Source organism: Melospiza melodia, chromosome 30, assembly GCF_035770615.1.
Source record: "Melospiza melodia melodia isolate bMelMel2 chromosome 30, bMelMel2.pri, whole genome shotgun sequence".
Lineage (NCBI taxonomy): Eukaryota > Metazoa > Chordata > Aves > Passeriformes > Passerellidae > Melospiza > Melospiza melodia.
In genome coordinates, this window is record NC_086223.1 from 3,662,426 (window position 1) to 3,679,174 (window position 16,749).

The window sequence follows — 16,749 nt, forward strand, 5'->3', positions numbered from 1 at the left end:
TTCCACAAAGATGGATGTGTCTGCTTTGACAGGAGCATCCTGAGGGGACTCTTGGGTAAACGAGGTGCATGAGGCTTTTCATTTTACATGGTATCTGCTTTGCAGGTGGGTCAAGAGATCCCCCTGCTGTAACATTTTGTTCATCCCAGGGTACTGATGGAAGTTTGATCAAGGAGCTCTAATTTTACACCCTTTTCCCATCAGCCCTGTGCCACTGCTGAGGAACTGAGGTGAAAGACAAACCGTGATCTGCCACAACTTCATGGGTCAGCTCTCCTGATCAAACAGGCAGAACTACACACTGTGCACATCTCCAGCAGCCAGACACCCACCAGAAATCCAACACTGCCTTCTCAGGTGTTCTACCAAGCATTGGCCAGAGCCTGTCAGTCCTGTGCATTCTGTGTTCTCTGAGAAGAGCTTTTCATGTGGTCTCCACTCCAGGCTTTGCAAACAGTCAGAGCACAACCAGGCTGCTTCTCTGCAAGAGCTACCTGGGCAGGATCTTCAGCAAGCAATAATGCACACAGTGCAACTGTAGTTCAGAGAGCAGAAGATTTGTTTTATCTGACCCCAGAATGGTCACACTAGTCTCATTTGTCTGCCTTCCCTGACAATACAGCCATGAATTCCTACCACTGCTTGCTTCTGGAAGGGATTAATCTTTTATGTTTATGTTTAAATTTATTTGAACAAAAAGGGGGAGGTTGCTGACATCCTGGAAATTTTGACTTCAACACATTAAGTATTTCAGCAGACTCAAAAGGGACTTTGATACTTTAGGTTCAATGTATTTTTCTACCAAACATAATTCCAGAGTTTCTGTGCAGCTCTGAAAGTATCCTGTCATTAGCTGGGAAAAAAAAACAAACATTGAACAAACATTGAACAGCAAGGAAAGAAGAGGTCTTTCTGCAGAATGGCAAATTTTCATTGCTTAGACCCTTTGGAATTGGAAGAGCAGTGAGATTGTTCCCAAAAACACACTTATTCCCATGCAACATATCCTACAGACATGGAGAGATATTAGGCAGCACCCAAAGCAGTCCCACGTCTTTCTGGAGGTAGAGTCGGAGGTTTTAGGGATGTAAAATAACATGGGACATTGTTGCCACACTTTAAAGACATGCAGACCTCTAAAAGCAAAGTAACAATGCCTGAGAGATGCATCTGATACTTTAGGATCACCGAGATCAATATCAAAAACCCTTCTGCCACCCCAACATTCACATTTCCCTAGAAAAGTTTAGGGTGACCTGCACCTTTATTGTTCACTACAGAACTCCAAACAAATATAGAAATAAGTAATGCTGCTGATAATCCCTACTCACCACATTGCACTTTTCAGAACCCACACAACCTGGGGGCCAACTGTCTTTCATTCCAGGAGCTCTTGGATATGAGGCACTTGTGAGAATTTTAGCCCAAGGCTATTTCACCTCCTTCCTGCTCTGTCCCCAGGGCAGTGGAATGCCTTACCTGGGGACACTCTCAGTGTGGTGGGGCCAGTGTCAAACCAGAACTTCTCCAACCAGGAGTTACAGATCTGTAGCAAAACTCCTCATCCTGGGAGCTCCTCACTGAGCTCTGCATTCCTGCCCCAAGTCAGTCAGTGCGAGCCCGCTGGAGAATTGGACACTGGGCAGTGAATTTGGGCCAGAGTGCTGCCCAAAGTGGGAATAAGTTATCACAGGCTCAGCAGTGCCCTGCTGGTGTTTGGGGATCATGGAATAATGGTGCTGTGCAGAGTCAGCCCAGAGGTTCCTGGGAAAGCTTCCTGAGCAGATCCAAGCTGAGGGTTTGGCTTGAAAGCCTGGCTGGAGAGCGAGTGCATTCAAGGGATTATTGCAGCTGAAAATTCTTTCAGTGAACCCAAACCTTTAAATTCCCTTGTTCTCCCCCACATTAATTTACTGTGAAGTTTTAGAAATAAAGAAATGTCACTTACTTGGTTCAACTGTGAGAATCGTCCCTGGTCCAAATATAAGCTTCTCTGTCCTCACACTGCTAAGGCTTATTCCAATAACTCAGTCTTTCCTCATGGTGTTCAAAAGTGTTGTAAAAGCAGGTGATGAAAAGCCGTTAGTCCTAATTATCCATGGGTGCAAGTCCGTGAGAGGATCCAGAGGTCCACTTACTTCCAAAACTGGAAAGGGAATAAAGGTTAATTGAATTGTTCAGTGATTTCAAAAGACTTGATTGAGTATAGACCTTTCAACTTCTCCCTTTCTTCCACCTTTTACAACATTCATGAGCTCTTTTATGTATCCAGGATACAAGGAAATATAATAAGAATGTTGTTCTTCTCTTCTTAATCCTTAGCGTCACCCGTCTCCTTTCTTTCCCAACATTTGTCACCTCCTTTCCCTCTTTTTGTTTTTGTACAGGTCCCTATGCTGTTTATATCATTGTGGTACCTGTACCCAAAAGCACAGTGATATATTTCATAACAAAAACTGTGTCTGTTCCACTACACAGAATATTGGATTATACAAGCAGTCACATGACATCTTCAGTGGTTTAGGACCCAACATACCACATAAAGAAACACCACATGGCTTTCAAGGCAGGATCTCAAAAAATATCAGAGAGTTTGAGTTGTAAATGAGAACGTGGGTATTACGTGACACCTATGAAAGGTGTGATGGAGTTTAGGTGGATAGAAAGCAGAAAAATAATCAGTACCTCTGATGTTTTTTCAGGGCATTTCTTACAATGCAGTCTATTCCCCCTAGTACTCCCCTTGTAGGTACTAGTGATAGTGTGAACGGAGTTTTGGAATGTAGCAGGCTAACTCTGAGGATCTTGGAAGGAACGAATTAAAAGCAGAGGATGCAGAAGGGTTGTAAATTGCTGAACTGACCTTCCAGCTGGGAATTACCCTTGACAGCCGAGGGTGAACTGCATCCAGTGATACTCTAACATGAACCAAGTTTACATGCCAGTGTCTCTCCTTGCCTCTGCCTGGCTGTTGCTCAGGGATTCCCCCAGGTTAGCAAGGTCATGGAAATAAATGTACTCTGAGTGTGTCTGTGGCTGTTTCATCTGCTGACAGTGCTGCCTAACATAAGTGATGGTGGCTGTCCTAGTTTGATACACAGATGTCTGCCAAGGAAAGTGGGAACCTCTCTTGGAATGGAGAATATGATCCCCTGCCCTCCATATTAATATAACTTTGAAATAAAGGGGCTTTCAAGGAAAGATATGGGAAGAGGAATAACAGTTCTTTACTAGTATGTGTATGTATAATAATCCAAACAAGCAAACAACAGCAGTAGCACCAAACAGAACCGGACACCCAGGCCCGGCCTCTCTGGGCCACAGGCGCTTTCCCCTTTGGTGCAGTTCCGGGCACAGCCAGCAGGGGCGCTGCTGGCTCCCGGCCGGGCAGGGCGGGTGCAGTGATTTCCCCGCGCCAGCAGGGGGCGCTGTGGCGCAAACTTGGCCGCCTCTCTGCATGTGGGTTAATGGTGGGTGGGCAGGCAGGAGAGATGCAGAAGGGGCTCCCTGTACAATCCCACAGGAGCAGCCGGTCCTGGTGCCCCTCCTGGTACCAAAACCAGCTCTAGCAGGAACCTTGGAGCAGCAGGCTTCAATGGCAGAGGTGAGAACACTCACAGTGATAAACCGAGTGTAGGGGAAACTCTGAAGCTGTGGCAGGAGTCACGGGTGTCTGGGCAGACAAGGGGTATCAAGTTATAGTGTTGCAAAAATCCCTGCAGCAGTGGCAGACAACTGCAGGGCTGGGTGGGGGATTACTCCTTTGGACAGCTCACTGGCAATGGCTGATCCTGGCATCAGCAGAGGGTGCAGCCCTGCGTGCTCCTGCCTCCCTGCTCCTGGTGTAGCACACACGGGATCTGGGCTCTCAAATGACAGAGAACCAGAGAATCAAGCTGGCAATCACTACTCAAAGTGACAAAGGAAAAGAAAGAAAGAAAGAATAACAGGCAAAAAGCACAGGGCAACAGTGACTCCAGTCAGATGCGCTTACCCTGTGGCTCCTGAGTTGAGCAGCCCCTCTGGAAGGAAGCAGCAGCCCCTGGCCCCCAACTCTCAGGGAATCCCTGCTGCCCCTCATCCATCACAATACTTCCTGAGCAAGGGGAGGCAGTGACCATTCTGAACACAAAGACAAAACCATGAATGGATAGGGAATTTAGGCCATTTTCAAAGCAGAAATATGGGTAGAAAACATGAGAGGAATGGGAAGAAATAGGTGAGGCTTTCGTGGGACAAATGGGACATCCCTGGGCTCTGGTCTTCATGGGGTGCTTAAAGTGTGTCAGGTGTCTGATGGCAGGACAGCACAGCTGGGCACACACAGTCAGGAGTTTTCTGGCATGTACTGATGTGAACTTGCTAACACAAATGGCTGGTGAGCTGGACCTCTGTGTGCCACTGAGGAAGAATTGGTGCTGGGGCAGCCTTGGCTGCAGTGACCATGCACTGTTAGAGCTCAGGATGCTGGGAGAAGAGAGCAATGCCAAAACAGGACTGGAGCCCTGGGCTTCAGGAGAGCAGAGTCTGGGATTTTCTGGGAGGAATCCCATGGGTTATGGTCCTGGACAGAGAAGGAGAGCTGCTCACATTCAGAGATTAGCTCTTTGAGCCTCAAGCATGGTTCCTCTTGACAAAGCAGTGAGTCAAGCTTTGTGTCAGACTTCCAAAATGATGAACAAAGGGCTCCTGAATAAACTCATAACTGGTAAATACAGAAGGTTCCTGTCAAGTTGTTCAACTGACCGCGATGATCAAATGTCTAAAATGACCTGTTTGCAAGAGCCAAGATCTCAGGTTGAATGGTGAGGAAATTAGTCTTGAAAAATTAGGTGGGGTGTTGTGCTGTTTCAGTAATTCTGGTAAATCAGATTTGTGTATGTGCACATAGTTTTCTAAGGAAAAATAGATGAGGTAAAGCTACAATGATTTCCTCCTTCAAGAGAAGGGAGGGAGACAGTTTTTGTGTGGTGGTTCAGTTGTTTTCAGTCATTGTGGTAAGTAGCCCACCACTGTGCTAGACAGTTCTACAAAAACATCTGGGGGGAGTTCCAGTGCCAGGTGATGTCTCCTCTTTCATGTCTTTGTGGTGCTGCCTTTTGTTTTCCTGTGCCTCTACATTGCTCTGCTTCTGAACATCTAACAATGTTCCAGAGGATTCTCTACACTAAAAATAAAAAAATTAACCTAGCCTGTTTTGGCAAAGGAGACAGTTATTGTTCATCTAACTAGAATATTGCTTGAACACTTTGGCAAGGAATATTGTTGTTAGAAGTGCCTCACAGACAGGATCTGGTTACTGGTTTGCTTTTTGGCACACAAGAGAGTTTGGGTTAAATACTTGAAAGGTTTTCTGGGAAGCATCTCTCCAGCTTATGAATTTTCAAGTTATTTTCATTCTATATTTTCTAATTCTTCTAGACCTTCAAGCATTACTCTCCTCAAAGCCTATTTGCATGCCAGAGGAAAAAGCAGTTCCATGTTTAAGAATTGTTCAGTATTTATTTTGGTTCAGCTGATGGTGCTTTATTTGATTCTATTTGCTGTTGTTATACTTGACTGAAATTGGCTTTTAATTTGATTGTTATCTTAATCATATAATTAGTGGTAGCCTACAATTGTGGAGCATTTTCCTAATCCTCCTGCAATAATCAGGGATCTTTCAAACTTTAGTAGTTGGTGTAGGTTCGGGTTTTTCCTCTTCATTCTCTCAGGGATTTTTCTCCATTTTGTTGCCTGTAAGTTCCTTGCCACAGGAGAATGCTTAGAGCAATATTACCAAGAGAAGTTACTTTAAATTAATTTCCCTAAAAACATGACTTTGAATAGAAGGGGAAGCACAAGCATTCTCATTTCACTGGTCTATTGGCTGCTTCCTGGAGCTGGACAAGTCTGTTGCTGGCCATGGCTTGTTGGTGGGGGCTGCAATCCTGGGCAGAGTAGATGGAAGGAAATTCAATTGGGAAAAGATGAGTAGAAGCTCTTTCTTTCTCCCTTGCACAAACCAAAGGCCAGTGCTGGAGGACAGCAAGGGATAAATGTGACAAAAGCAAGGGATTCATGTGACAAATTTCCCTGCCATCAATTTCTTGTCTCTACTTAATGGGCCCAGATCTCCCAGGCTCCCATTGAATGTCAGTTGTTCCCTCCCTTGTGTTCATGGCCCTTCACTGCATTTGTTCCCCTCTGTCCATGTCCTTCCCAGGCTTGGGAGCCCAACATGGGACACATTGGTCCCAGTCCCAGCAGTGCTGAGCTGAAGAGGATTCCTTCCCAGTGAGCAAGGAGTCAGGACAACAAGCCAGGAGGCTGCATGGACAAACAAGGCTGGGAAAAAACGCGGGTCCAGTGCTGAATGGGATGGGGGCCAGGTGACAGAGGGTACGGGACAGGGCTGAGGTCCTGAATGCTTTATTCACCTCAGGCTTCAGCAGCCAGATCAGCCTTCTGGAATTTCATTTCCCACAGCCCTGGAGGAGGAATACGTACCCTTGCACAATCAATATCACTGAGCCTTTCTCTAGGCCATAATGAAAGGATTTGTGCAGAAGGTTTCCAGGGCAGTCAGTGCTGGGAGCTCAACTGAATGAAGAATGCACAACATCCACTCTCTCCTCACCCACCAAGACCCTTTGTCTCACTGTAGAATGCTGTCAATGTGGCTAACCCAATTCCCACTTCTCAAAGCCATGCTGACTGTCCCTGAGGAAAAAGTGCTGGGAAGCAAGGCAAGGCACAGAGGAGAAGTGAGTCCATGCTGGACAGGAACGCTGGCAACACACACTAAACCTGCATTTCCCCAAACTTCAGCCTCTGCAGCTCCCAGCACAGATCCTCCTGCACCATCAATGGCACCAGCCCTTCCAGCAGCCCTCCCTCCAGTGCCTTTTAGTGCCACCCAGCCAGAGGGAGGTTTCCTGCACCTGCCATTGCCTGACAAGAGCCCTGCGGAGCAGCTGCCAGAAAGAAATGCTGACAGATCTGTCTTCCCCATATGCTGGTTTTTGGTTCACTCTGCTGCAGAGCTGCTCCAGGGTGATTCTTGCTCCACAGTAATACGTTGCTGCGTCATCTGGGGTTGCTGCCAGAAGCTGCAGTGTCGTCCGGGAACTGTCCGAACTTCCCTGAAAGTGATCTTGGAAACCTTCTCCATAGGAATCTTCACCATCTACGTAAATCCATTCCAAAGAGCCCCATCGGTCCTGACGGTACCAGTACATGTAGTAGTCGTCCATATCACCTCCCTTCATGCTGCACTCAAAGGTGAATTCATCTCCCTCTCGCACGGTCACTCCCTTGGGGTTCTGCTCCAAGGTCACCTGGCCAGTGACTGCTGCAGAGAGCAAGAACGAGCCACAGTCACTGCAAGATCCAGCAAAGGTCAGCGTAATTCTGGTGGAGCTTTGGACTGGCACTGGACCTGCGGGAGCACAAAATCCTCCTCTTGGAAGCGAGCTGACACAGATGGGCAGAGCTGGTGGCAGCTAGCAAGGCTCACAAGGAAGGAGACACCTCATTTCCCAGTCCTTCCTTTTCCCAGTCTGACAGGAAGCATTTTCTGATTTTCCCCAAAGAAGCAGGAAGGATTTACACCACGGGGCAATAAATCCCTTTGTCCTTGCCAAGAGAGGATGGTGAGGCACCCACTGTCCTGTCCCTGAGGCTGCTGTGGGTGAGCAGAGCACAGCCAAAGGGCTGTCGCAGGCAGTGGGGCTGTGCCCTGTGCTGCCATGGCCCAGCTGCTCTGTGCCAGAGGGGCCGCAGTGCCCCAGGAGCAGTGTCCAGTGCCAGGGCCAAGCGCTGGGCCCCGAGATCTGAGTGCAGCGGGGAGGTGCCCTGCGTGTGCCCAGGCTGCAGAGCAGGCGGCTGGCACGCAGGTGCCCAGCTCAGAGGCACCAGAGGAGCAGGGCTGCTCTCCCCGTGCTCCACAGGCATGGCTGGGCAGCTGGAGCCGGGGCACAGCTGCGGCTGCAAGCGCTCAGCACAGCTGCCCAGAGCCCTGCAGAGCCCAGGGCCTCGCTCAGCTCCTGGGGCCAGCAGCCCTTGCCTGCACTTACCTACAATGGGCAAGAAGCCCACGCACAGGGCACTCCACATGGCCAGGCCCGCTCTCCGTGGCCTCTCTGCAGCTTCTCTGCGCCTGCACAACAGCTCTGCCCACACCTGCCCTGCCTGGGCCTCTGGCACTGCTCTCAGGCCCAGGCCCTGCTGGTCCCTCCCTCTGCCTGTGACAGCACTCAGGGGGAGAGGTGGGGCACCAGGAGCACAGCTTGAAGCTCTTGCTGCCCTCCTGGGTGTCCCTCACTCTGTGTGCTGCAGTAACCGACCATTTGTTGGGCAGGAAATGCTGTGTTGAACTAAAGGTGATGTGGTTCTGAGGGGCCAGCCCTGGCTTTTCTCTCTGAGTGTCTCACAGGCTGCTGCTGGGACTTTGGAGTGACCAGCGGGGCTGTCAGCTTGTCCTCCCCCTGCCCTGGCTCTGCTGGCCTGCTGCTCCCACATGGGACACCCCAGGATCTCAGCTCAGCTTGGCCAGGGCTCCCCTTGTCCAAAGTTCTCCTCACCCTCCTCCCTGCACTCTGGCCCTGCAACCTTCTGGCTCCCCAGTGATGACACTTCTCCAGCTGCCTCTTCCTCTCTAAGCCCTCCTGGACCCTGCCCTGCAGCAAAGGCAGCCCAGGACTCTGCAGGTGCTTTGCATGTTCCACTTAAGAAGAGACTGGAGCCAGACAGTCACCAGGCTGACTGCAGGACAGAAAAACCTTGAACCTCTTCTATAGCGTAGAACATTGCAATTGAGACTCCGGAGAAGTAAAGCCTCTGTGCTGGGAAAGGAGGTCTTGTGAAAGGCCAGGATCACTGGTGCTGTGTGGGGATGGCACCTGATTTTTTAGGAACACCCCGGAATCACTTTGGAATTCACCATCTCCAAATTTCGTGGGTGCTGAGCCAGGCCCGAGCAGATTTATGGTAAAGCCCAGCTGGGTTTCCTGTCCCCGTGTGAACAGCGCAGAAATACCGGGCAGAGTCGCGGGGCTGCAGGGTCAGCAGGGAGAGATAAACCTCGGACCGGGAATTGTCCCGGGACATCTTGGCCCGCCCCTGCACTGACTGGTCAAAATATAGAACTCTGGGATCAGAACCAATAAAGGACACCCACGCCAGGCTCCCTCCGGGTGACTGACGGTACCAATAAATTCCATGACTCCTAAATGGGTATCCGGATCCGCGGCAGGAGAGGGTGACGGAGTCCCCGGGCGCTCGCTGCCCTCCGCCGGCCTCCTGCAGCCTCGGCTGTGCCCAGAGCCCTGCGGAGGGAGAGCGCAGGGATCGGGCAGGGCGCGCCCGCAGACCGAGGGCGCTGTCCCGGTGTCCCGGTGCCCCCGGCCCGGCACAGCCACAGCCGCCAGCCCACAGCCCCTGTCCCTGCGTCTGCCCCGGCCTTTGCCCGTGTTCCCTGCCCTGCCTCTGCTCCTGTCCTTTCCCCAGACTCTGCCCTTGTCCCTGTTCCTGTTTTTGTTCTTGTCGCTGTCTCTGTCCCTCGTTCCCCGGGCCGGGCTCGCTGCCCTCCCCGGCCGGCTCTCACCTGCCGGCCACAAGGCCAAGGCCAAGGCCAGCAGCCCCGGCCCCGGCCCGGCCACCATCGCTGCGGGCGCCGCGGCAGCCGCACAGGAGCCGAGCGGAGCCGCGCTCGGGCCGCTCCCGCCCGGCCCCGCCCGGCCGGGGCAGCGCCGGCGCCTCTGCCCGCCCCGACACACCCGGCCCGGGCCCCGGGGCTGCGGCCCCGCCGGGCGGGACAGGCAGCGCCGGCCGCGCCCGGGCCGCGCACGCAAAGCGGCGCTGAGCGCTTGGACAGCGCCTTCTGCCGAAGGGACCCGCGGGCAACGCGCCCAGAAATTCGCCCTCTGTGTTCCACAGAAGGTCACTGGCATCCGGGGCTGCCGTGGGCAAAATGCTGCCCGCAGCTGAGGGAGGCGATGGCTCCTCTCTCCTCCACACTGCTGAAACCACGCTCGGCTACTGGGGGCACATCCTGACTCCCCAGTTTGTCGTGTGAGTTGTTTTTCACCTGAGCCTGGACACAAGGATGCTGATCATACAGTCAAGAAAGGAATTTATTTTTTTATACTTTAGCTAAGCACACAACTGTGCTGTCACCTAGTCCATGGCAAATCCTGCTGCAGAGAAATGCAGGTCAGATGTGTCCAGTGATTCTTGCTCGCATGATCCCTGAGCGCTTGTCCTGTGCTGGATCCTTACACCCTGGTGTCATGCAGGTGGTGCAGACGAGTGGTCAGTAGTGCAGGGAAGTTCATCCTTTGAAAGTCAGGCCCCATGTAGAGGCTGGAATTTCTCTGGAATTCAGGCTGATTCCACTACTGGACATAGTTCAGTCTCTGGTTTCATTGAATGTTAAATCATCTACCAATTTTCCCTTGTTTTGGGGTATTCTGAGCTGGGAAGAGCTGCCTGGAGTTGGATGATCAGGACAAACCAGCCCTGAGGTCAGAGCTCCCAGTCTCAGTCACTGCTCTTTCTTCTAAGCAGGACAGTATTGCAGTTACCTCTTGACATTCCCAGCTTTTGTCACTGAGGACTTTCAGAAATAACTTGTGCTACAGGAGTGTTGAGGACAACCCTGTGTCCTCTTCAGGCTGCAATTTCAAAGCTGAAAAGGAACCAGGGAAACCGGCAAATGATACAAAGGAAATTTTGGCTGGGGAAACAAGAGGCACACAGAGGAATGAGGAGAGCTATTCTGCATGGGTTTGTTTTCTGTATTTGTGTTCTTTCCTGTTTCTGTGGCGTGTGTTCTATCAGAACCTCGGGTGTGTTGTTGTTCTGTAAGGCTGCAGACGCAGGTACAGGCTGCCGAGCTCCTTCATAAAGGCTCTGTGTGGTCATCAGACCTGATGCCGTTCTTTCTGCAGAGCAGAATGGCCATAAGCAAAGGGGAGCAGAAGAGGAACCAGCACTGTGGCTCCACTGTGCCAGTGGGATGTCAGGAATTAATTCTAGATGTTGTTTGGGTTTTGCATGTTGGTTTTGCCACGATTTCTCAACTCTCTTTCTGTCAAAACACACATTTTCTCACTCCACCCTTTTGTTCCTCTCCCCCATGACAGTGAGAGGGACTGAGTGAGCAGCTGTGTGGGGCTGAGCTGCATGATGGGGACAGGGGCAGGAGGTGCTCACAGCTTTGTCCTTGAATGTCCTCAAGAATGGAACTTACAGAGTCTCAGGTATTTCAACTCAGTGCCAGATCCCCCTCAACATTTTAATCTCCACGCTGAAGCAACCCAGATCTCCCAGGCTCTCCTTGTAAGTCAGCGGTTCCCTCCCTTGTGTTCATGGCCCATCACTGCATTTGTTCCCCTCTGTCCATGTCCTTCCCAGGCTTGGGAGCCCAGCAGGGACACACTGGTCCCCAGTCCCAGCAGTGCTGAGCTGAAGAGGATTCCTCCCCAGTGAGCAAGGAGTCAGGACAACATGTCAGGAGGCTGCACAGACAAACGAGGCTGGGAAAACGTGGGCCCAGTGCTGAATGGGATGGGGACCAGGTGACAGAGTACAGGGGACAGGGCTGAGGTCCTGAATACTTTATTCACCTCAGACTTCAGCATCAGCAGCCAGATCAGAGTACAGGAATTTCATTTCCCACAGCCCAGGAGGAGGGATATGTATCCTTGCACAATCCATATCACTGAGCCTTTCTCTAGGCCATAATGAAAGGATTTGTGCAGAAGGTTTCCAGGGAAGTCAGTGCTTGGTGCTCAACTGAATGAAGAATGCACAACATCCAGTGTTTCCTCACCCAGCAAGACCATTTGTCTCACTGTAGAATGCTGTCAATGGGGCTAAGCCCATTTCCCACTTCTCAAACCATGCTGACTGTCCCTGAGGAAAAAGGGCTGGGAGCCAAGGCAAGGCACAGAGGAGAAATGAGGCCATGCTGGACAGGAGCCCTGGCAAGGTGCACTAACCATGCACTTCCCCAAACTGCAGCCTCTGCAGTTCCCAGCACAGATCCTCCTGCACCATCAATGGTGCCAGCCCTTCCAGCAGCCCTCCCTTCAGTGCCTTTTAGTGCCACCCAGCCAGAGGGACGTTTCCTGCACCTGCCATTGCCTGAGAACAGCCCTGGGGAGCAGCTGCCAGAAAGAAATGCTGGGAGATCTGTCTTCCCCATCTGCTGGTTTTTGGTTCACTCTGCTACACAGCTGCTCCAGGGTGGTTCTGCTCCACAGTAATACGTTGCTGCATCGCCTTGTTCTGCTGCCAGGAGCTGCAGTGTGAAGATGTTCTCGGAGCTCTCCACTCTTGCTTTAAAACGATTTTTGAAACTGTCTCCATAGTGACCAACCTCCCTGAAAATCCATTCCAGAGAGCCCCGTGGGCCCTGACGGTACCAGTACATCAAGTAGTTGCTCATAGAGTCCCCCTTCATGCTGCACTCAAAGGTGAATTCATCTCCCTCTCGCACGGTCACTTCCCTGGGCTGCTGCTCCAAGGCCACCTGGCCAGTGACTGCTGCAGAGAGTAAGAACAGCCCACAGTCACTGCAAGATCCAGAAAAGGTCAGGGCAGCGCTGGTGGGGTTTTGGACTGGCACTGGACATGTGTGAGGACAAAATTCTTCTCTTGGAAGCCAGCTGACACAAATGGGCCGATCTGGTGGGAGGTAGCAAGAATCACAGGGAAGGAGACAAATCATTTCCCTCCCTCCTTTTCCCACTCACACAGGAAGCTTTTTCTGATTTTCCTCAAAGAAGCAGGAAGGATTCACACCATGAGGCAATAAATCCCTTTGTCCTTGCCAAGAGAGGATGGTGAGGCACCCACTGTCCTGTCCCTGAAGCTGCTGTGGGTGAGCAGAGCACAGCCAAAGGGCTGTCGCAGGCAGTGGGGCTGTGCCCTGTGCTGCCATGGCCCAGCTGCTCTGTGCCAGAGGGGCCGCAGTGCCCCAGGAGCAGTGTCCAGTGCCAGGGCCAAGCGCTGGGCCCCGAGATCTGAGTGCAGCGGGGAGGTGCCCTGCGTGTGCCCAGGCTGCAGAGCAGGCGGCTGGCACGCAGGTGCCCAGCTCAGAGGCACCAGAGGAGCAGGGCTGCTCTCCCCGTGCTCCACAGGCATGGCTGGGCAGCTGGAGCCGGGGCACAGCTGCGGCTGCAAGCGCTCAGCACAGCTGCCCAGAGCCCTGCAGAGCCCAGGGCCTCGCTCAGCTCCTGGGGCCAGCAGCCCTTGCCTGCACTTACCTACAATGGGCAAGAAGCCCACGCACAGGGCACTCCACATGGCCAGGCCCGCTCTCCGTGGCCTCTCTGCAGCTTCTCTGCGCCTGCACAACAGCTCTGCCCACACCTGCCCTGCCTGGGCCTCTGGCACTGCTCTCAGGCCCAGGCCCTGCTGGTCCCTCCCTCTGCCTGTGACAGCACTGAGGGGGAGAGGTGGGGGGCAACAGGAGCACAGCTTGAAGGTCTCAGTGCCCTCCTGGCTGTCTATCACCCTGCGTGGTGCAGGAAGAAGCCATTTGTTGGGCAGGAAATGCTGTGTTGGGCTAAAGGTGACATGATTCTGTGGCGCCAGCCCTGGTCTTTCTCTCTGGCAGTCTCACAGGCTGTTGCTGGGACCTTGGAGGTGACCAGGGGGGCTGTCAGCTTGTCCTTCCCCTGCCCTGGGTCTGCTGGGCTGCTGCTCCCACATGGGACACCCCAGGATCTCAGCTCAGCTTGGCCAGGGCACTCATTATCCAAAGTGCTCCTCACCCTCCTCCCTGCACTCTGGCCTGCAACCTTCTGGCTCCCCAGTGATGACACTTCTCCAGCTGCCTCTTCCTCTCTAAGCCCTCCTGGACCCTGCCCTGCAGCAAAGGCAGCCCAGGACTCTGCAGGTGCTTTGCATGTTCCACTTAAGAAGAGACTGGAGCCAGGCAGTCACCAGGCTGACTGCATGAAAGAAAAACCTGGAACCTCCTCTATAGCGTAGAACATTGCTGTTGGGACTCAGGAGAAGGAAAGCGTCAGTGCTGGGAAAGGAGCTCTTGATGAAAGGCCAGGATCACTGGTGCTGTGTGGGGATGGCATCTGATTTCTTAGGAACAGCCCTGAACCTCTTTGGAATTCACCATCTCCAAATTTCGTGGGTGCTGAGCCAGGCCCGAGCAGGTTTGTGTTAAAGCCCAGCTGGGTTTCCTGTCCCCGTGTGAACAGCGCAGTAATACCGGGCAGAGTCGCGGGGCTGCAGGGTCAGCAGGGAGAGATAAACCTCGGACCGGGAATTGTCCCGGGAAATCTTGGCCCGCCCCTGCACTGACTGGTCAAAATAAAAAACAGTGGGATCAAAACTAATAACAGACATCCACTCCAGCCGGCCTTCGGGTGACTGATGGTACCAATAAATTCCATAATCCCTAAAGGTGAATCCGGATCCGCGGCAGGAGAGGGTGACGGAGTCCCCGGGCGCTCGCTGCCCTCCGCCGGCCTCCTGCAGCCTCGGCTGTGCCCAGAGCCCTGCGGAGGGAGAGCGCAGGGATCGGGCAGGGCGCGCCCGCGGACCGAGGGCGCTGTCCCGGTGTCCCGGTGCCCCCGGCCCGCCACAGCCACAGCCGCCAGCCCACAGCCCCTGTCCCTGCGTCTGCCCCGGCCTTTGCCCGTGTTCCCTGCCCTGCCTCTGCTCCTGTCCTTTCCCCAGACTCTGCCCTTGTCCCTGTTCGTGTCCCTGTCGCTGTCTCTGTCCCTCGTTCCCCGGCCGGGCTCGCTGCCCTCCCCGCCCGGCTCTCACCTGCCGGCCACAAGGCCAAGGCCAAGGCCAGCAGCCCCGGCCCCGGCCCGGCCACCATCGCTGCGGGCGCCGCGGCAGCCGCACAGGAGCCGAGCGGAGCCGCGCTCGGGCCGCTCCCGCCCGGCCCCGCCCGGCCGGGGCAGCGCCGGCGCCTCTGCCCGCCCCGACACACCCGGCCCGGGCCCCGGGGCCGCGGCCCCGCCGGGCGGGACAGGCAGCGCCGGCCGCGCCCGGGCCGCGCACGCAAAGCAGCGCTGAGCGCTTGGACAGCGCCTTCTGCCGAAGGGACCCGCGGGCAACGCGCCCAGAAATTCGCCCTCTGTGTTCCACAGAAGGTCCCTGGCATCCGGGGCTGCCGTGGGCAAAATGCTGCCCGCAGCTGAGGGAGGCGATGGCTCCTCTCTCCTCGGCACTGCTGAAGCCACGCTCGGCTACTGGGGACACATCCTGACTCCCCAGTTTGTCGTGTGAGTTGTTTTTCACCTGAGCATGGACAAAAGGATGCTGAGCATACAGTCAGGAAAGGAATTTATTTTTTTATACACCTGCAGACGAGTGGTCGGTAGTGCAGGAAAGTTCATCCTTTAAAAGTCAGGCCCCATGTAGAGGCTGGAATTTCTCTGGAATTCAGGCTGATTCCACTACTGGACATAGTTCAGTCTCTGGTTTCATTGAATGTTAAATCATCTACCAATTTTCCCTTGTTTTGGGGTATTCTGAGCTGGGAAGAGCTGCCTGGAGGTGGATGATCAGGACAAACCAGCCCTGAGGTCAGAGCTGCCAGTCTCAGTCACTGCTCTTTCTTCTAAGCAGGAGAGTATTGCAGTTAGCTCTTGACATTCCCAGCTTTTGTCACTGAGGACTTCCAGAAATAACTTGTGCTACAGGGGTGTTGAGGACAACCCTGTGTACTCTTCAGGCTGCAATTTCAAAGCTGAAAAGGAACCAGGGAAACCTGCAAATGGTACAAAGAAAATATGGGCTGGGGAAACAAGAGGCATACAGAGGAATGAGGAGAGCTATTCTGCATGGGTTTGTTTTCTGTATTTGTGTTCTTTCCTGTTTCTGTGGCATGTGTTCTATCAGAACCTCGGGTGTGTTGTTGTTCTGTAAGGCTGCAGACACAGTTACAGGCTGCCAAGCTCCCTCATAAAGGCTCTGTGTGGTCATCAGACCTGATGCTGTTCTTTCTGGAGAGCAGAATGGGCATAAGCAAAGGGGAGCAGAAGAGGAACCAGCACTGTGGCTCCACTGTGCCAGTGGGATGTCAGGAATTAATTCTAGATGTTGTTTGGTTTTTGTGTGTTGGTTTTCCCATGACTTCTTAACTCTCTTTCTGTCAAAACACATTTTCTAACTCCACACTTTTGTTCCTCTCCCCCATGACAGTGAGAGGGACTGAGTGAGCAGCTGTGTGGGGCTGAGCTGCATGATGGGGACAGGGGCAGGAGGTGCCCACAGCCTTCTCCTTGAATGTCCTCAAGAATGGAACTTACAGAGTCTCAGGTATTTCAACTTAGTGCCAGATCCCCCTCAACATTTTAATCTCCACGCTGAAGCAACCCAGATCTCCAAGGCTCTCGTTATAGGTCATGTGTTCCCTGCTGTGTGTTCATGGCCCTTCACTGCATTTGTTCCCCTCTGTCCATGTCCTTCCCAGGCTTGGGAGCGAAAAAGGGGACACATTGGTCCCCAGTCCCAGCAGTACTGAGCTGAAGAGGATTCCTCCCCAGTGAGCAAGGAGTCAGGACAACAAGCCAGGAGGCTGCATGGACAAACGAGGCCGGGAAAACGTGGGCCCAGTGCTGAATGGGATGGGGACAAGGTGACAGAGGGTATGGGACAGGGCTGAGGTCCTGAATGCTTTATTCACCTCAGGCTTCAGCAGCCAGATCAGCCAACAGGAATTTCATTTCCCACAGCCCAGGAGGAGAGGCTCTGAGGAGGAATATGTACCCTTGCACAATCCAC

The 16,749-nt window shown here is 53.1% G+C and overlaps 2 gene segments (V, D, J or C); both read right to left on the reverse strand.

The window, feature by feature from the left end:
* LOC134430761 (T-cell receptor alpha chain constant-like) overlaps nucleotides 1-16,749 on the reverse strand; it is a 161,353-nt gene that overhangs the window by 60,650 nt on the left and 83,954 nt on the right.
* On the reverse strand, nucleotides 6,837-8,785 carry LOC134430757 (T cell receptor delta variable 2-like). The segment is given in 2 exon segments: nucleotides 6,837-7,333; nucleotides 8,058-8,785. Coding segments are annotated over 2 exon segments (528 nt in total).